Raw genomic sequence first — 21,247 nt, 5'->3', positions numbered from 1 at the left:
TCTTTTGTCAGATTTTCCATTTTTTTTTTCTTCCAGTTACAAAGCAAGGGTTAACAGCCAAACAAAACTCAATATTTATGGCCCTGATTATGTGGTCGTAAACTGCTGTATGGGCACACGGCAGGGCACAGAAGGAAAGGAATGCCATATGGTTTTTGGAAGGCAGATTTTGCTGGACTGTTTTTTTGACACCATGTCCCATTTGAATCCCCCCTGATGCACCCCTAGAGTAGAAACTCAAAAAAAGTGACCCCATCTTAGAAACTACAGGATACGGTGGAAGTTTTGTTGGTACTAGTGTATGATTTTTGGTTGCTCTATATTACACTTTTTGTGAGGCAAGGTAACAAGAAATAGCTGTTTTGGCACAGTTTTTTTTTGTTACTTAATTTAACATTCATCTGACCGGTTAAATCATGTGGTATTTTTATAGAGCAGGTTGTCACGGATGTGGCGATACCTAATATGTATACTATTTTTTTATTTATGTAAGTTTTACACAATGATTTCATTTTTGAAACAAAAAATAATGTTTTAGTGTTTCCATAGTCTGAGAGCTAAAGTTTTTTCAGTTTTTGGGCGATTATCTTAGGGTATGATTTTTGCGGGATGAGATGACAGTTTGATTGGCACTATTTTGGTGTGCATATGACTCTTTGATCGCTTGCTATTACACTTTTTGTGATGTAAGGTGCCAAAAAATGGCTTTTTTTCACACCGTTTTTTATTTATTTTTACAGTGTTCACCTGAGAGGTTAGGTCATGTGATATTTTTATAGAGCAGGTTATTACGGACATGACGATACCTAATATGTATACTTTTTTTTACTTAAGTTTTACACAATAAGATTTTTTAAAACAAAAAAAAAATGATGTTTTAGTGTCTTCATATTCTGAGCCATATTTTTTATATTTTATAGGCGATTGTCTTAGGTAGGGGCTGAGGGATGAGGTAACAGATTGTTACTATTTTGGTGGGAAAACGCCTTTTTGATCGCTTGCTGTTGTACTTTTTGTGATGTAAGGTGACAAAAAAAATTGTTTATTTAGCACAGTTTTTATTTTTTACGGTGTTTATCTAAGGGGTTAGGTCATGAGATATTTTTTTAGAGCCAGTCGATACGGACGCGGAGATACCAAATATGTCAACTTTCCCCACCCCTATTTTTCTTAACTTTATTTGGGGGAAAGGATGTTTTTTGTATTTTTTTACTTAAAACTTTTAATTTTTTTGGGGGGAAAACTTTATTTTTTCAACTTTTTTTTCACTTTCTTTTTTCAACTTTTTTTTCACTTTATTTTTTCAACTTTTTTTTCACTTTATTTTTTTGTCCCACTTTGGGAGTTCAATTTTTGGGGGTCTAATCCCCTTTACAATGCATGGGACCCCCCCCCCCCGCGCATTGACCCAAGGTGTCTGCTAAATGATTTGCGGCGGTGGTGATTGGAAATGCACAGGACATACAGGTACGGCCTGTATCCTTAAGTACCAGGACATCAGGGCGTACCTGTACGCCCTGTGTCCTTAACCACTTCAACCCCGCTATCTGAAACCCCCTTAATGACCAGGCCACTTTTTACACTTCTGCACTACACTACTTTCACCGTTTATTGCTCGGTCATGCAACTTACCACCCAAATGAATTTTACCTCCTTTTCTTCTCAATAATAGAGCTTTCATTTGGTGGTATTTCATTGCTGCTGACATTTTTACTTTTTTTGTTATTAATCAAAATTTAAAGATTTTTTTGCAAAGAAATTACATTTTTCACTTTCAGTTGTAAAATTTTGCAAAAAAAAACAACATCCATGTATACATTTTTTGCTAAATTTATTGTTCTACATGTCTTTGATAAAAAAAAAAATGGTTTGGGTAAAAGTTATAGCGTTTACAAACTATGGTACAAAAATGTGAATTTCCACTTTTTGAAACAGCTCGGACTTTCTGAGCACCTGTCATGTTTCCTGAGGTTCTACAATGCCCAGACAGTACAAACACCCCACAAATGACCCCATTTCGGAAAGTAGACACCCTAAGGTATTCACTGATGGGCATAGTGAGTTCATAGAACTTTTTATTTTTTGCCACAAGTTAGCGGAAAATGATGATTTATTTTTTCTTTTATTTTTTTCTTACAAAGTCTCATATTCCACTAACTTGTGACAAAAAATAAAAAATTCTAGGAACTCGCCATGCCCATCACGGAATACCCTGAGGTGTCTTCTTTCCAAAATGGGGTCACATGTGGGGTAGTTATACTGCCCTGGCATTTTAGGGGCCCATATGCGTGAGAAGTAGTTTGCAATCAAAATCTGTAAAAAATGACCGGTGAAATCCGAAAGGTGCTCTTTGGAATGTGTGCCCCTTTGCCCACCTAGGCTGCAAAAAAGTGTCACACATCTGGTATCGCCGTACTCAGGAGAAGTTTGGAAATGTGTTTTGGGGTGTCATTTTACATATACCCATGCTGGGTGAGATAAATATCTTGGTCAAATGCCAACTTTGTATAAAAAAAAAATGGGAAATGTTGTCTTTTGCCAAGATATTTCTCTCACCCAGCATAGGTATATGTAAAATAACACCCCAAAACACATTCCCCAACTTCTCCCGAGTACGGCGATACCAGATGTGTGACACTTTTTTGCAGCCTAGGTGGGCAAAGGGGCACACATTCTAAAGAGCACCTTTCGGATTTCACCGGTCATTTTTTTACAGATTTTGATTGCAAACTACTTCTCACGCATATGGGCCCCTAAAATGAGGGGCATGGCGAGTTCCTAGAATTTTTTATTTTTTGTCACAAGTTAGTGGAATATGAGACTTTGTAAGAAAAAATAAAATAAAAAATAAAATCATCATTTTCCGCTAACTTGTGACAACAAATAAAAAATTCTAGGAACTCGCCATGCCCCTCACGGAATACCTTGGGGTGTCTTCTTTCCAAAATGGGGTCACTTGTGGGGTAGTTATACTGCCCTGGCATTTTAGGGGCCCAAATGCGTGAGAGGTAGTTTGAAATCAAAATGTGTAAAAAATGACCAGTAAAATCCTAAAGGTGCTCTTTGGAATGTGTGCCCCTTTGCCCACCTAGGCGGCAAAAAAGTGTCACACATGTGGTATCGCCGTACTCAGGAGAAGTTGGGGAATGTGTTTTGGGGTGTCATTTTACATATACCCATGCTGGGTGAGAGAAATATCTTGGCAAAAGACAACTTTTCCCATTTTTTTTAAACAAAGTTGGCATTTGACCAAGATATTTATCTCACCCAGCATGGGTATAAGTAAAATGACACCCCAAAACACATTGCCCAACTTCTCCTGAGTACGGCGATGCCAGATGTGTGACACTTTTTTGCAGCCTAGATGCGCAAAGCGGCTCAAATTCCTTTTAGGAGTGCATTTTTGACATTGGGATCCCAGACTTCTTCTCACGCTTTCGGGCCCCTAAAATGCCAGGGCAGTATAAATACCCCACGTGTGACCCCATTTTGGAAAGAAGACACCCCAAGGTATTTAATAAGGGGCATGGCGAGTTCATAGAATTTTTTATTTTTTTTGCCACAAGTTAGCAGAAATTAATTTTTTTTGTATTTTCTCACAAAGTCTCCCTTTCCGCTAACTTGGGACAAAAAATGAAATCTTTCATGGACTCAATATGCCCCTCACGGAATACCTTGGGGTGTCTTCTTTCTGAAATGGGGTCACAAGTGGGGTATTTATAATGCCCTGGCATTTTAGGGGCCCTAAAGCGTGAGAAGAAGTCTGGAATATAAATGTCTAAAAATTTTTACGCATTTGGATTCCGTGAGGGGTATGGTGAGTTCATGTGAGATTTTATTTTTTGACACAATTTAGTGGAATATGAGACTTTGTAAGAAAAAAAAACGAAAAAAAAAAACATTTTGCGCTAACTTGGGCCAAAAAAATGTCTGAATGGAGCCTTACGGGGGGGGGGGGTGATCAATGACAGGGGGGTGATCACCCATATAGACACCCTGATCACCCCGCTGTCATTGATCACCCCCCTGTAAGGCTCCATTCAGACGTCCATATGATTTTTACGGATCCACGGATACATGGATCGGATCCGCAAAACACATACGGACGTCTGAATGGAGCCTTACAGGGGGGTGATCAATGACAAGGGGGTGATCAATGACAGGGTGTGATCAGGGAGTGTATATGAGGTGATCACCCCCCTGTCATTGATCACCCGGAGCGGAGATCCACTTGCTTATCTTCCGTTCCTGTGAACGCGCGCGCCTGTGTGCGCTCGTTCACAGGAAATCTCGGCTATCGCGAGATGACGCACGGATGCGTCCAGGAGGAATGAATCAACCACCTACCGGACGCATCCGTGCGTTAGGCGGTCCGGAGGTGCTTAAAGGGGTTGTCTGGGATTGGGGACATTGTTCTAAGTCTACAACAGTGACCTAAATATTACACACATATCTGTCCTACCTTTGCCACACATGTCTGATGTCCCGTTTTCATATTGCAAATTCTCAGCCGGAAGTGCCTATTTTCTCATAGTCAGTGACGTACCGGGTCCCTTGCTGCAGAGCGAAGCCTCTTCTCCTGCTTCGCAGGGAGCCCGGTGACATCACTAACAACCTCATTAATTATTCAGATCGCAGGGAGGGGCGGTAACTAGGCTGGAAGACATTGTGCTAAGCCACACCCCCCGATCCAGTGACGTCACTGGGCATGGCACTTGCTAATAAATGAAAGAGGAGGAATATTAATGAGGGGGCGGGGTTATGGTGGGGATGATAGGCAGCTGTAACCACGTGATGCCGCACTGCGCTGGGACCCACAGGGCAGTGCGGCAGGAAGTTTGATAAAATTTATGTAAACAATGCGTGCGAGACCGAAGTGGGGAAAATACCTAAAAACATATGAGGGGAACTTTAATCAGCTGTTAATAGTGAGTACACTTTAAAAAAAAATAAAAATGATCCCGGACAACCCCTTTAGGCTACTTTCACACTTGCGTTCGGAGCGGATCCGTCTGGTGTCTGCACAGACGGATCCGCTCCTATAATGCAAACGATGGGATCCGTTCAGAACGGAGCCGTCTCCATTATCTTTCAGAAAAAATTCTAAGTCTGAAAGTTAGTCAGACCGCATCCACTTAGAATGCATTGGGGCTGTACGGATCCGTTCAGGGCCGCTTGTGAGAGCCTTCAAAACGGAACTCATAAGCGAAACCCGAACGCAAGTGTGAAAGTAGCCTTAAGAGTTTAAAGCTCACCTACAGCAGTGAAGAAAAATGGCTGGGTTGTTATGGAAACCTGGAGTAAAATTGTATGTGGAGGCTGGAGGACCTGCAAGCTTCTATTGGCTGATAAGGGTCATGTGACCAAGAGTCTATTGGCTAATGCATTTTTGGGACTATCTCTGGTCTAAAACATTCCCGGACATCTGATGTACCTGTGTGCCAATTTTCGTGATTGTAAATGCGACGGTGCAGATTCCTTTAGCGGACATAGACACATACACTCAGCTTTATATATTAGACTAGCTGAAGGATCCGGCTTCGCTCGGGTATATTTAATGTATTTCATTTAATGTTTGTGTGTGTCGTTAAGATATCAACACTATCCACTATAACAGTGACATCTACAGCACCCCGCCCCCTTAACATTGACCTCCACAGCCCCCTACCCCTTAACACCGACCCCCCCACATTGCCCCATCCCTTAAAATTGGACCTCCACAGCAGTCCACCCCCTTAACTTTGACCTTTACAGCAGCCTTCCCCTTTAACAGTGAGTTTTGCAGACAAGAAAAGGCATTTTCTATGAGAGTGCCGGCGATTATCCCGGTGACAGATTTTCTTTAAAGCTCACCTACACCAGTGACGAAAAATGGCTGGGTTGTTATGGAAACCTGGAGTAAAGCTGTGTGTGTGTGGAGACTGGCCTGTGAGCTTCAATTGGCTGATAAGGGTCATGTGACCAAGCTTCCATTGGCTAATACATTTTTTGGGAATATCTCAGGAACGGTACCTCCTAGAGAGCGGAGACCCAGTCTAAAACATTCCCGGACACCTGATGTATCTGTGTGCCAAATTTCGTGATTATAAATGCGACTGTGTGGATTCCTTTAGCGGACATACACATACACTCAGCTTTATATATTAGATTTCATTTTAGGAGTTTTCAGTTTCTTTCAGCTTGTGATTTTTCAGATAGGACACAAATCATCCTAAGGCCTCATGCATACCACCATGACTGTATTAGGATCCACAAACCATAAATCCGCAGAATACAGATACCTTCGGGGAAGATAGATATGAGCAAATTTGGTTCCATCCAAATTTATTTGTGGCAAATTGTGTCTAAAAGCAGCTATTTCCCAGCTGCAGAGAGCCTGTATAGTGGTGTAGAACACTGTGCCTTGCAGTAACACACATAGGGAGTCTGCTTTGGTAGTGAAACAATACTGTGAGTCCGTATGACATGCAGATGACAGGCGTCACTCTTAGAATCACTGCACACTTCATTTATTAGGGTAGTCACGGGGCCAAAACTGACCAAATAACTCAAGTATGAACTCAGCCTTACAGGATGATGTTAGTGCCAAGAAGAAGCGCACTCCTTTTACACCCTCATCAGCGGATTCCACATAAATGTCTACAGAACTTGTTAAACGCTTATACAAGTAGAGCCCTCCGACAGAGTGGAGAGGGTGCCAGCAGTAAGTTAGTGTTGACGTCACTGATTACTTTGCCCTTCCTCTGATCCGTCAGAACAATAACCCCCAAAAAACGGATCCTGTCTGTTAAGCATCTGCCTTCACTCGGTCCGCATTTGGGCAGTAATTCATCAGTATTGCTAATGCCCAAAAAAAAACTGGAGCAGATCCAAAACAGAGATGACACGTGAATGGAATATTTGCATGTCTTCTGTGTTTTGTACCCACTCCTGCTTTTAGCTACCAAATCATAAGCCAATTCTGATGGGACCATACAGGCCTTACAGCTGCTACACAGACAGGATCTGTTGTGCATCTTATTTTTCCTTCCTTCTGACAGATAAGAAGAAGGGTCAAATAAATGATGTAGTCAGCCAGGCCGAAAGCCAAAATAGTGGCCCAGTCATGAAGTGGGGAGGGTGGGAATGAGGAGACCACAGAGTGGCATAATGACAGTGTGGAGGTGGCAGCAGCACCATCAGGAGGCCACAATGACAGGACGCACAATGACAGAGTGTGGTGGAGGTGGCAGCAGCATCAGGAGGCCACATGGTGGCACAATGACAGTGTGTAGGAGTAAGCAGAATCAGGAGGTCACAGGGTGGCACAATGACAGCGTGGAGGTGGTTGCACCAGCATCAGGAGGCCACAGAGTGGCAAGGTGACATAGTGTGGAGGTGGCAGCAGCATCAGGAGACAACAGAGTGACCCGGTAACAGAGTGGGGAGGTGGGTGGCAATATCAGTACCAGCTGAAGATGGTGGGTGAAAGAAGGAGCACTTGGCATCAGATGTGTGGCATCAGGAGGGTGGCAGCATCAGTAAGGTAGCTGAGGCAGGTATCTAGAAGAAACCAGTCTCTTTTGTCAAAGTGTAGGTGTGGCACCATAGATGATCAATTATGATGCATAAGGCATTGTTGGGTGGAAATCCTGGTTGATCCACACCTGATTCATCTTGACAAAAGGTCAGTCTCTCCACATTTTGGGTGGACAGGCGAGTTCTTCATTGGGTAACTATGGCCCCGCCGCACTAAACACCCGCTCTGATGCCACAATACAGGCCGAGCAGGACAGCTTTTCCAGGGCAAACTCTGCTAGTTGCGGCCACAAATCCAGTTTGGCTGCCCAGTAGTCCAGCGGATCTTCAATGTGGGGTGGCAGGGTCCTGTCCAAGTATGCTACCACCTGCTGTTTCAGGTCCTGCTCCAAGTCTACCTGCTGCTGGTGAGCAGTTTCTTCACTAGGCGGGTGAAGAAAGTGGCTCATCAGCGCCTCTATACTCAAGTTGCTGCTAATGGAGCTGAAACTGCTCCTACCCCCCACCCTGCCACAACAGCCATGGCAGAGGAACGTGAAGCAGAGGGCACCCCAGGTTAGACATGCGAGAGGATGGACGATGGCGCAGATAGGCAGCAGCCAACTGACTACATAGGATGTCTCTACACTAGTTCAGTTTGTTCTCCCTCTCAGCAGGTGTAAAAAAGGCCCCCATTTTGTAACCGGTAGTGATGGTCCAACAAGTTGGAGAGCCAGAAGTCATCCCTCTGCCGAATGGTGACAATTCGGCTGTCACTACGCAAGCAAGTGAGCATGCATCGGGCCATTTCTGCAAGTGACTCGGAGGGAGTCCCTGCCTCCATCTCTACTGCATACTGCCACAGTGTGTCTGGGTCCTCTGCCTCATCTTCCTCATTGCAATATATAGCTCCTTTGGCTGCTCCTCCTCTCCTGTCACCTGTGTATAAAAACCACCCATTTTGCTACACATTGCTTGTGCTCCAATGTCCTCCTCCTCCAGTTCAGCCCCCACAGGGCTCATGTGGCCATGAGATCTAGGCGCCACGTCTCCAGTCCCCTGACCAGTCAGATTTACCAGAATCTGTTACAGGGCATGAAGCAGGCAGTGGAATGACATTATTCATCCTATAGTCATGGCGACTGACAAATAATGTGGCCTCCTCAAAGGGCCTGAGCAAACGGAAGGTGTCATGTAGGATCTGCCACTGGCTGACATCGAGGTTACACAGGGGAGTACTCCAGTCCTGTCCACTCGGATCATCAAGAAATCGTTTATGGCCTTTTTCTGTTCGTATAGTTGGTCCAACATATGGAGGGTATAATTCCAATGGGTGGAAACGTTGCATATCAGCCTATGTTGGGGGATGCCGCTCTGTTGCTGCAGCTCAAAGAGGGTGTGCTTTGCAGTGTACGAGTGGCTGAAGTGCATGCAGTTTCCTGGCCATTTTTAGGATGTCTTGCAAATGGGTGGAAGACTTCAGGAACCACTTGACAACCAGATTGAACACGTGTGCCATGCAGGGCGCATGGCTCAGCCCTCCTCGACGCCGCACTGACTCCATGTTCTTCCCGTTGTCGGTCACCATGGTTCCCATTTTGAGTTGTCGCGGAGAAAGCCAGGATTCAAATTCATGATGAAGGACACAGAGCAATTCCTCCCCTGTGTGACTCTGTTCGCCAGGCAAACGCCGTGCCCTGCACATGTGGTATGCTGGAGGGGCACTGTGAATTGTCCCTGCAGTGGAGGCTGAGGACACGATGAAGGATCAGGAGGCAGAGGCGGACATTGTCGCAGGACCAACGGCGTGAGAACGTGGAGGCCGAAAGGGCGTCACCTGGTTAAGTTGCTGTTGTGGCTGTTCATGAACCACATTTACCCAGTGGACCTTAAAAGACATGTATTGTCCCTGACTGTAGTTATAGCTCTACACGTTGGCGCTGGCCCACCTTCTGTTCTACATACGTGTGCAGGGCTGGTACTGCCTTTTTGGCAAAGAATTTACAGCTTGGGACTCTCCACAAGCCATCAGTTTTCTAAAAGGTGCATAGTCCACCATTTGGAAACGGAGGGACTGCAGAACCAGCAACTTGGCCAGAGCACATTCAGCTTCTGCGCCTTTGGATGAGAGCACACATATTGTTGCCTCTTGGCAATTTCTTCGGTGATCGATTGCTGACGGAATGACTGACGAAGAGTAGGAGCAGGAGCATCAGGACCAGCAGATGATGGGAAGAACAGACAGCTACCTTCGGCTGAGGTAGTGGAGCCTTGACTGCCTGAAATCGGGTGTGTGCCAATGGGTGATGCAGCGGTTGCTGCGACAGCCTGGACCACCATAATCGGAGCCACGGTTCTCCCAGGCCACTTTATGGTGATGCTGCATATGTTGATGCAGGGTTGTGGTGCCAACATTGGCACCCTGTCCACGCTTCAACTTCTGCGCACAGATTCTACAAATGGCCATAATCACCTCCTCCGGCGGCTTAACAAAGAACTGCCACACCGCTCAGTAAGTTATTTTAGCCCCAATACTCCACACTGACTGCCTGCAGCCGCCGCTGCTTTCCAGGCAGGTAGGCTGCTGAGAAGCGGGTGGTCTACCCCAGGCACGCTTGGCTATCGACCTCCTACTGCTGCCACCCTGCTAACTCCCGGCCACGCTAGCGACTCTACGCCTCACGAGCAAGCTGCCACCCTTTTCTCCCAATGATACTGAAGCCCCTAATTCACCCGACTACCAAGTGAGATCAGCAACATCATCGAGTACTGTCTGCACGTCACTGCTGTCCTCCTCAATAGTGTTTATCGCAAATATTCTAATCACAAATTTTTATTGCGAATATCGGCACTTTGAGAATCCGCGAAGATGTAGAATATAGTGCTATATATTCGAAATCGCAAATATTCAATTTTTTTTCATCAGTAACCTCCTTTCTTGCTTGTGGACCAATGAGAAATGGCTGCAATATCAGAGCTTAGCAACATCCCTAGCAACCAATAGGAAGGTTGCCGACCCCTTACTATATAGGAAAGTCCCCAGCAGCCAATTTCTGCAGTTTTTTTGCAGTTCTAAGGCCTCTTTCACACGGGCGTTGCGGGAAAATGTGCGGGAGCGTTACGGGAACACCCGCGACTTTTCCGCACGAGTGCAAAACATTGTAATGCGTTTTGCACTCGCGTGAGAAAAATTGCGTGTGTTTGGTACCCAAACCCGAACTTCTTCACAGAAGTTCGGGCTTGGGATCGGTGTTCTGTAGATTGTATTATATTCCCTTATAACATGGTTATAAGGGAAAATAATAGCATTCTGAATACAGAATGCATAGTAAAATTGCGCTGGAAGCATTAAAAAAAAAAAAAAAAAAAAAAAATTACCTTAGTCCACTTGCTTGCGCAGCCCGGCATCTCCTTCTGTATTGATCTTAGCTTTTTGTAGCAAAAAGGACCTTTGGTGACGTCACGGTCATCACATGATCCATCACCATGGTAAAAGATCATGTGATGGATCATGTGATGACCGGAGTGACGTCATCACAGGTCCTGTTCATGTAATTAATGCTCACCCCAGGTCCTGTTCAGCAAAGGAGACAGAAGGAGATGCCGGCTACGCGATCAAGTGGACTAAGGTGAGTTAAATTTTTTTTTTTTTTTTTTTTTTAACCCCTCCAGCGCTATTGTACTATGCATTCTGTATTCAGAATGCTATTATTTTCCCTTATAACCATGTTATAAGGGAAAATAATAATGATCGGGTCTCCATCCCGATTGTCTCCTAGCAACCGTGCGTGAAAATCGCACCGCATCCGCACTTGCTTGCGGATGCTTGCGATTTTCACGCAACCCCATTCACTTCTATGGGGCCTGCGTTGCGTGTATTATTGCACCGCAACGCACAAAGAGGAGCATGCTGCGATTTTAACGCAATGCATAAGTGATGCATGAAAATCACCGCTCATGTGAACAGCCCCATAGAAATGAATGGGTTGGTATTCAGTGCGGGTGCAATGCGTTCAACTCACGCATCGCATCCGCACGGAATACTCGCCCGTGTGAAAGGAGCCCAAGAGAGAGAGTGAGAGAGAGCAGTGACATTACTGTGCTCTGTGCTTTCATCTGGATTCTATTCCTTATCGAATTACATTATATAGTTACCTATAATGACTGGAATTCTAGAATTTGCTAATTTATTGCAAATATTATGCGAAAAATTCACAAAATATTGCAAAAACGAATATTGCCTATGCCGCTCATCACTACTCCTCAATGCCTGCTCCCTGGCCATGACAACTAAGGGTTGTGTCTGACGAACCCACTGACTCTTGGCTGGGGTGTCTTTTGTCACTTGGGACTATGTGGATGACCGAGTCAACCATTCAAGAACCGCTGGGTTGCTGGTCAAGACATGACCACTAGGTGACACCTGGAGCTCAGGCCTCTCGAAGTGACCCCTGCTGCCACCCCCCTTACTCTGCTGTTACCTGTGCCTGCGCCAGAAACATTTAGGCCTCTGCTACTCCCCTGTGCAGGACCTGGCTCTTCTCTGTCTGACATACTGTTAGATCAAATAAATAAATAAAAAGGAAATTAAAACACCCCAAAAAAGTCTGTAATATTTTCACTTCACCACTAGTGGTGGTCGAGCACCAAAGTGCTTGTGTGCTCTGGTGCTCGAGTATAACACTTCCCGATGCTCGGGTGCTCTACAGAGCCCCCAAACACAATGGAAGTCAATGGGAGAACCAGAGGGTGTAGGGACTCTAGTTCGGCTTAGGAGTCCCTGCTCTGACTCCATGTATAGCTATGTCCATATATGGAATCAGTGCTTGGGGACACCCACTGTATTTAAATCAAATTTAGCCTCTATTTCTGAAAAGTTTCTGGCGGGCTTCGTACTCACAACCTTCTATATTAGAGCCAAGAATCTTAAATGGCAGAATCCGAGATGGATGAGGCTATTTATAGGTCTGTGACATCACAGGGCTGGCTGGCTGCTGATTGGCTGTATGCATGGCATTGTGGGTGATCGCGCCTTCCCAGAGTTCCTTGCTCCATGTCCTCACACGTGCTTGCAGCCATTGTAGGCAAAAATGTGATTCGTTATCATGAAGCGTCAGGAAATTCAGATTTGGTGCAAATTTTATTTTTCCTGAAATTCGGATCGAATTCCATTTTGTCAACTTCAATTCGCTCATCTCTAGCCACAGACTATAAATTGAAATTTCCCGGTGAGCCGATGCCCAAGGGGCCACCTAAGCCCTCCCTAGGTTTGTAAAAATCTGACATTCCCAGAGTTAATTTTCTTCCCGATATCCGCCGTACATTTTGGGTCTTTAAAGATGGCTCCTGCTCCAGAGTGGAGAAAGCGCCATAGCCACAGGGTGCCTGCTGTTTCATACAGCAGACACCTACAGCTAATGTCCGGTGGTATGTGGAGAGGGCCATATAAGATTGTCAGGTGCTTAAATTCATTCCTTGTGAGCATGGGCAAGGCAGTGGAGGATTATAGGATGGTTGGTGATCACATTGCCTTTGTTTAAAGAAAGTGAAGATGAGCCTCAAACCCCTGTAGCCCGGTCACCAAATTGATTGGCTGCAGGGCAGGACACATCAGATAGCATTCAATGTTAACCATATGATTGGGCAAATGGAACATAGGATGTGTTTGCCCGGCAAAAGTTTTAAAAAACCCAACTAGTCATGTGTGGAAGCAGACTGTGTGTGGACCCCTGACATAACATCAGGACACAGCTCCCTGCATGAGATGATGCTAAGCTCTACTGGCACAAACTAATGAAACACATCTTTAGGGACGTGAGTTTATTTTTATGTAATCCCTTTTTCTTTTATCTATCTTGCATTGTATGCACGGTTGTTGAATCATATTAAACCATTAAGTTTAATAGCTGCTGTGTTGTCCTGTTGATGGAACCCGGTTATATGTAGTATTGTAATTTATTGTGTGTCAGCAGTGTATTGACTTGCCTGCAGTATCTGCGCAGTGGGTGGGATAGTCCTAGCCTAGGCAGGAGTTCCTGGCATAAGGGTGGGGTCAAGTAGGAAAGAATACTATATCTGGTTCTGTATAGCCTGGGGTATTCTGGGGACAGCCTTCTATATCAACCCACAGGGAAGCGAGCATATACTACAAACATAGCCAAGATGAGGGTGAAAGGTGGCGTTTGGCATAGTATGCCGTGATCACTTCCTATTGTCTGCTGATATCAGATCTCTTATCTCACCTGGGATTCAGCTTTCCAGTTATATCACCGTCCCTGAGTTAGCAGCTATTGGTATTGAAGATCACCTAAAACTGGATTACATGTATTGTATTGGGTTCTGGCTGGAGCCTCTGTCACAGTTTCCAGCAAAAAAAGCCAAAATAGCTCTGCTTGCATTTTGTCCAAGTATCTATGATGGAAACCTGAAGGACGCCACCATAGTCAGTAGGATCCATCAAGCACTAACAGTGTCCAGCATATGCCAGAACAGAATATTGGAATTTCTGTGTTTTTCGACTGGCCAATATGCAAATAGTTATCTCGCAAAGAAGTGGACAAAGGAGAAGTGGCTTCCTATGAATAGTCACAGTCCTGGCAATAAAAGGTTTGTCCTTGAAGTTTTCTTGTTGTTAAATCCACCCTTCCGCAGAATTCTGTGAAGAGATCTATACTTACCTGCTCCTCGTTCTAGCTCCCTGGCCGTCTTCAATTCCAGTCCCCACTTATCAACTTCTGCACAGATTGAGTCACATGCGCCACAACAGCCAATGACTGGCCTCAGCGGTGATGTGTCCCCAAGCAGCATGTGACTGCTAGGTCTTCTGATGATTGGGACAAATCACCCCTAAGGCCAGACAACAGCTGCAGTGGCACACATGACCCCATCTGGAAAAACTTGACAGTTGGGAACTGGAGATGCAGTGAAGACAGCACAGAGACCAGAGCAAGTAAGTAGAGATCTCTTTATAGACATCACTTGGGGGGGGGGGGGGGGAGGATTTTGGCCATAGAGCTGGGGAGATGGGCTGCTAGATGGCCACTAGCACATCTGCAGTACCCAGGTCCCATAGCTCTCTGCGCTTTTATTGTGCTAAAAAACAGTTTTGATCCATATGCAAATGACCTGATAGGAGTCCTGTATCCGGAGATGAGTCAAGCGGAAAGGAGCCCAGCACCGCTCCGCGTCCTCCGAATCTCCTCCTTGCCGGCTGACGTCACAGAGCTGGAGCGCCAAAATCTCGCGATGGGCGAGCTAGCGCATGCGCAGTGTGGGCATCATGTTCATTCCCTGTACTGGCATCAGCACAGGGAACGAACTACGCATGCGCTAGCTCGCGCATCGCGAGATTTCGGCGCTCCAGCTCTGTGACGTCAGCCAGCAAGGAGGAGATTCGGAGGACGCGGAGCGGTGCTGGGCTCCTTTCCGCTTGACTCATCTCCGGATACAGGGCTCATATCAGGTCATTTGCATATGGTTTAAAACTGTTTTAGCACAATAAAAGCGCAGAGAGATATGGGGACTGGGTATTGCGGATGTGCTAGTGGCCATCTAGCAGCCCATGTCCCCAGCTCTATGCGCAAAATCCCGGTGACAGGTTCCCTTTAAGGAAGGTAGCAGCAGAGATCAGGTGGGTGGGTGGCCTACAACAGAGCACAGTGTGGCGCAGCAGGGAGAAGGAGAACTTTGGTGACCATGACCAATGGGAGGTCAGTGGGCTTTGACTACCAGCATCATAGTCCTATTAATTTAGTTAGACTGTGTTTGTCTATAATTGGGACTTAGCTAACAACCAGACCACAACTTTCTCGTAATTCCTCTACATCTCCAGGTAATTGCAAAGGGTTCAGTTAGTTTATTTATTTTTTCAACTGTAGAAAGATAAGAACTATGGGGGTCACTTATTATACTGAAATACGCCTATATTAGGACAAACTCCATGCAGATGGTGTCCTGCAGTGCTGCAAGGTACCAGTGCTAACCACCGAGGCACCGAGCTGCTCGTCATATGTGGCAATCCAACATGGCAACGTTGGCTCCTTTATACAGTGAATATAGCGTTAGTTTCTTTATTGAGTTTTTGGCAATGTGGTTTTACTTTTGTATTTTCCGCCGCAGTGACATATGGTTTCGCAATCATTTCACTTTATGGGATGTGATGACTATGTCTGATGTGTCATGAAATCCCAAACTACAGTTTCTAACCTGAATGCGCTGATTTCATGCAGGTTTCACACTTTGCAGAGTCAAATCCACAATGAAAATCTGCAGCATAAGGCCACACATGGACGAGCGAGCTCAGAGCCAGAAACTGGCTGCGTCTGGCAGTGTGATTTCCCATTCTGACCTCCTCTGACAGGATTGTACGGCATTATACTGACCTTGTGTGACCTGGAATCTATTGAATTACACCGACATAATGCAGTTAGTGTAATTCAGTAGATTCCTGGTCTCTCAGGGTCACAGTCAATATAATGCCGTATGATCCTGTCAGAGGAGCAGAGGTCTGAATGGGAAATCACACTGCCACACGCAGCCAGTTTGTGGTATCGAATTTGCTTGTCTGTGTCTGGCTTAAAAATACAATACTGCAGATTAAAAATCTGGTCAATTTCTGTTGCAGATTTTATTTTTTCTCAGAGCATGTATAAGAATTACTAAAAACTCTTTCAAATCTGGAGTGTTTCTGTAATGCCCCGCTAGGGGGCATTACCACTCTTTTTGTCCCATCACTCGTATTGTTGACCTAATGTCATCTTATGCACCTTTTCCATATCCTGAAAAATGTGTATTTACTTCAATGCAACTGTTGTATTACATGTAATGTGCCTGGTTCACCAGCAGATGGCGGCAATATTGGCAGAGCTAGTTTGCCTGGAATGGAACCTTTTTGTCCATTCCAGCCATATATAGAGAAGGAGGAGTTCAGCTAGTTAGAGGTCAGTTGAGAGTACTGTGCTGCAGGAGTTTGTGCTGCAGGAAGCTCGTCCCTTGTGGGGGAGCCCTGCCTAAGTCTGTAGAACATCTTCAGTTCTGTTAGACCCAAAAGCTTCAGAAGCCAAGAAGTAAAGATCCCATGGATAAAGATAAAGACAAAGATCAAGTCAGACTACAGGAAGCTAAGTTGCAGCTACAGCAGAAAGCAAAAGGAAAACGTCTGGGTTTCCAGGATATCCTGATAGGAGCACCGTGACAAGTGCTACGCCACTAAGGGACATTAGGCCCCCCTACACCATTCTGGCATTCCTACCCTGAACAGCTTTTCATATTGCGCATGCGCCGGCCGGCTGTCTTTAGTTGGCCGGCGCATGCGCAATATGAAAAGCTGTTCATCTGTCCCAGCCCGCCGTCCTCTGGTGCCGCTCGTGACGTCCGCCGGCTGGAGGTGTGTTTTGGGGACACATAAGAGAAAGGTACGATTGTAATGAGGGTTAAAGAGTCTATAACCTGATCTGAGCGGTCTAAAACGCTCAGATTAGGTTAGAAAGACTCCCTTTAAAGGGACCCTAGTCGCACACGTACGGGTGTTGCATTTCTGCAAGATGAGCACATACCCTTTATTTCAAGAGAAGGATTTTGAATCACCCTGATGAAATATGTGATCAGTAGATTGTGAACGCTGATACAACATACATGGACGGCGGCACCTCGTGTGTAAACTATGATAACGTGTCACACACAACATGGACATTACATGTGACTATAAGCCTCTTACCTGTAAACATTGATGTTCCAAGTCCATGTCCTGGAATATCCACTGTGAATATAAAACCAGGAAAGTCTCAGGTTACTCCACCAGAATCTGTAGTTAGGAATTAGATTAATCTAGGGGTTCATGAATGTGACACGGAGCTGATATGGCAGTGTACAGAGGGTGGACCTAGTACTGAGCCATAGTGCCTCTGTGTGCTGCCGTACTGGCTCTGTCAGACTCCATATATACATAGAGGTAATGGTACTGGGGAAAATACCATCATACATATGGCATGATACAGTAAATAGTGTACTGTAAGCACTGCCGCCAGTGGCGTAACTACAGGGGAAGTGGCTGCTTTGGCGTCCGAGTTGAGAAGGGGCCCGGGAGCAGTGAGAGCTTCCATCAATACAGATGGAAGCGCTGATTGTTAGAATCCTGGGGAGCTGGCAGTCCTTTCACTCACTGATTGCCCAGATCCCTGTGCTCCTTCCTTCCTCCAGGCTGCTGCACTGAGTAGTAGTAAAGCATGAGGAGGCACAGTGAGGCATAACTACTATGAAGGGGGGCACAATGAATGCATAACTATGAAGGGGACACAGAGATGGCATAACTATTGTGAGGGGGCAAAATGACATAAGGCAAAATGGCAAAAGGGCATAACTAGTCTCAAAGGGGCACAGAGAGGGCATAACTACTGTGAAGAGGCACAATGTGAGCATAACTACATTGTAGGGGCACAGAGAGGGCATAACTACTGTGAGGGGGCACAGAGAGGGCATAACTACTGTGAGGGGGGCCATTGGGGGCATAACTACTGTGAAGGGGCACTGATAAGGCATAACTACCATGAGTGTGGTGCAGTGAGGGCGTAAATAATGTAAATGGGCACAGAGAAAGCATAACTACTGTAAGGGGGCAAAATGTGAGCATACCTACTGTGCAAAGGCACAATGTGGGTATAAGTACTGTGAGAGACACAATGTTTTAAAGTATGGGGTGGGGTTGAAAGGGCCCGCTGTGGGTGCCGAATACCTCAATCATGTCACTGTTTCTTTCATTAAAATTTGGCAGGTATGTGCCCCGGCCCCTGCCTTATATCAAAGAATGTCCTCCCTGACCTGCAGGTTCAGGGCATGAGGGAGGACAGCAGGGCAGCTGGGACGGGCAGAGTTGTGAGCTGCCCGATAGCCACCCCGGCCTCCTGTACTATAGCATGCATGTAATAGTATAGGAGGCTGGGAGAGGAAGGAGCTGACAGAGGCAGGCATGGCTACCCCAACCTCTGCCCACCCCTTCCTCTGTCATCCTTGTACTAAAGCAAGCAGTACATGGCAGCCTCCCCTCTCTGCAAAGTTGTGTACTAGTGTTATTTTGCCACACTTACATAAGCACAAGTCGATCAGTCGGCACTCCATAGTATTAGTTGGCGGTGCACGTGTCCAGAGCCGGCGACCCACACGTATGCATATAGAAAGGACCGGCACTCGCTGATATCAATGCAGTGCATTGATATCAGCGAGTACCGGTCCTTTCTATATAAAATGGTGATGTCAGGATTGTCCTGGGCTGAAAAAAAATCACTGCAAAAAATGCACCAAAATGATACACAACTGACAATACTAGCTAATTCCTCAGGCCGATTTCAAAAGCTTAGAACGTTGCCAATATCTTCCAGGAACATATCGGAGCCCCTCATGCACCACGTCACGGAGTCTCAGCACGCATGGGGTCCTACCACTCAACTGCCCGTGGTGTGTGAACAGGGTCCGAATCAGTGCTAGAAACCACCTCACAGCCAGACACTCACAGGCCTCCATAGTGGTATCACCGATGCACTGTGAGGTAGGATAAAGCTGTGAGCCGCACCCACAACAGACCATGTGACACAGAAGCCGCACCCACAACAGACCATGTGGCACAGAAGCCGCACCCACAACAGACCATGTGACACAGAAGCTACCAGGAGCAAAAGAATGTTACCAGCAAAATGAAGTGGCACATTCCATACACATACAGACAAAAAACTCACTGAAAAAAGTGGCCTAAACGGGTGAAAATGCTTCAAACCCAGACACTGTAGCGTCTCTATAACCGGGGGAGCAATTCCTTGCATGCGGTGTGCAGAATGGCAATCCCCAGCAAAAAGTGCATACAATGGAGGATTCCGGGGCGGACCGCATGCACCACAAGAACATCTTACACAAAATGTACCTCACAGTGCATCGGTGATACCATTATGGAGGCATGTGAGAGTCTGGCTGTGAGTTAATTGCACTGTTCAGACCCTGTTCACACACCACGGGCAGTTGAGTGTTAGGACCCCACGCGTGCTGAGACTCCGTGATGTGCATAGGCGTGCGCAGCCTATTGCATTAGGGTGTGCACCCTAAAGCACAAACACACACCACGCGCGCGTGTGTGTGTGTATATATATATGCGTGCCACGCGCGCGTTTGTATATATATATATATATATTACACATACACACACACACTTTGGATCAAAACGGCTCATACACTCAGCCGGCTTCAGTTTCGCTACTGCGCATGCGCCCGCCAGCCTTACATACTAGTGCAGTTAAAGAAGATGCCGGGCGCATGCGCAGTAGCGAAACTGAAGCAGGCTGAGTGTACGAGCCAGAGGCGGGATCACTCTACAGCAGCCCTTTACTGCGCATGCGGGCTGGGAGCGCGGTACCGGCACTGAGATCCGGCATGTCAATAAAGGCGGCCGGAGGCGGGGAGAGCAGGATTGGAGACGCCTAGGCCGCTGCCCCCTTGACTTAAAACCTGACTTGAAGCACGGGGCAGCGACTGAATAAAACATTGATTTCTCCAGGAGGCTAAATGCGGCTAAACGAAGAAAAAGTGCATTAGGAAACTACTATGCAGCACTATAAGGTACTACATACTAGTACATACTTTGCACAAGTTTATTATTTACAACTTAAAGGGAACCTCAATAGTATTAACAGCTTAATAAGCGATTTTTTGGTGACGGGTTCCCTTTAAGTTGTAAATAATAAACTTGTGCAAAGTATGTACTAGTATGTATACTACTATCTAATAATCCACAATCATTATCTATCACTTGAAACTTCACTAACTTACTGGGGACAGTCAGGACTCCTCTCCAGACTTTTTCTTTTTACTATGGCAGACTGCTGGGCCGCTGGCAGTGCACAAAAGAAGATCAGAAATTGAATCCATTCACTACTGGGCGCGGACAGGCAGGCTCCCGCTCTTCACATTCAAAATAGGCAGCCGGCGGCAGCGTAACGTGACGTCACTCACTCTGTCACGCCGCACGCGCATGCTCCTCCCACTTTAGAAGCAGGCGGAGCAGGCGCGTGACATCGGAGTGAGTGACGTTACGTTAGGCCGCCGGGAGACTGAGACAAGGAGGAGGCGGAGCACAGCACAGCGGAGCAGTGGGGGTGGAGTCTGGACTGGATGCATTAGTGGATAATCCGATTACACTGATGAGACCAGCATCCAGACCAGCAGTATGTAGTTTAGTATGTCACACTCTCTGTCTCTGACATGATGATGAAGCAGCTGTGCGGCGCACTGCGGTCGGACACTAGTGTGGGGCGGCTGGCAGGCAGTGCAGGAGGCGGAGCACAGGGGTGTGATTAGGGTGTGCCCAGGCACACCCGGCACACCCCGTGCGCACGCCTATGGTGATGTGGTGCATGAGGGGCTCCGATATGTTCCTGACAGGAAGATATTGGCAAAGTTCTCAGCTTTTAACATCGGCCTGAGGAATTAGCTAGTATTGTCAGTTACGTATCATTTTGGTGCATTTTTTGCAGTGATTTGTGTATATTTTTTCATCTGCACAATGTATCGTTTTGTGTAAGATGTCCTTGTGGTGCATGAAGTCCACCCCGGCATCCTCCATTGTTTGCACTTTTTGCTGGGGATTGCCGTTGTCTGCGGACCGCATGCGGAGGAATAACTCCCCCAGTTATAGACCCGCTACAGTGTCTGGGTTTGGAGCATTTTAACCCGTTTAGGCCACTTTTTTCAGTGAGTTTTTTTTGTCTTTTTA

General features: G+C 46.1%; 1 protein-coding gene across 1 annotated transcript in view; it reads right to left on the bottom strand.

The window, feature by feature from the left end:
* The window catches only part of LOC122927086, a 640,428-nt gene that overhangs the window by 573,221 nt on the left and 45,960 nt on the right, over positions 1–21,247 (bottom strand). Inside the window, exon 3 of the mRNA XM_044278664.1 lies at positions 17,213–17,254. Within this exon, the coding sequence (XP_044134599.1) occupies positions 17,213–17,254 (42 nt within the window). The remainder of the gene's footprint in view (positions 1–17,212; positions 17,255–21,247) is intronic.

Source organism: Bufo gargarizans, chromosome 2 (assembly GCF_014858855.1).
Source record: "Bufo gargarizans isolate SCDJY-AF-19 chromosome 2, ASM1485885v1, whole genome shotgun sequence".
Taxonomy (NCBI): domain Eukaryota; kingdom Metazoa; phylum Chordata; class Amphibia; order Anura; family Bufonidae; genus Bufo; species Bufo gargarizans.
Note: the sequence above shows the minus strand (reverse complement) of the source record. Positions and strands in the feature narration are given on the sequence as shown.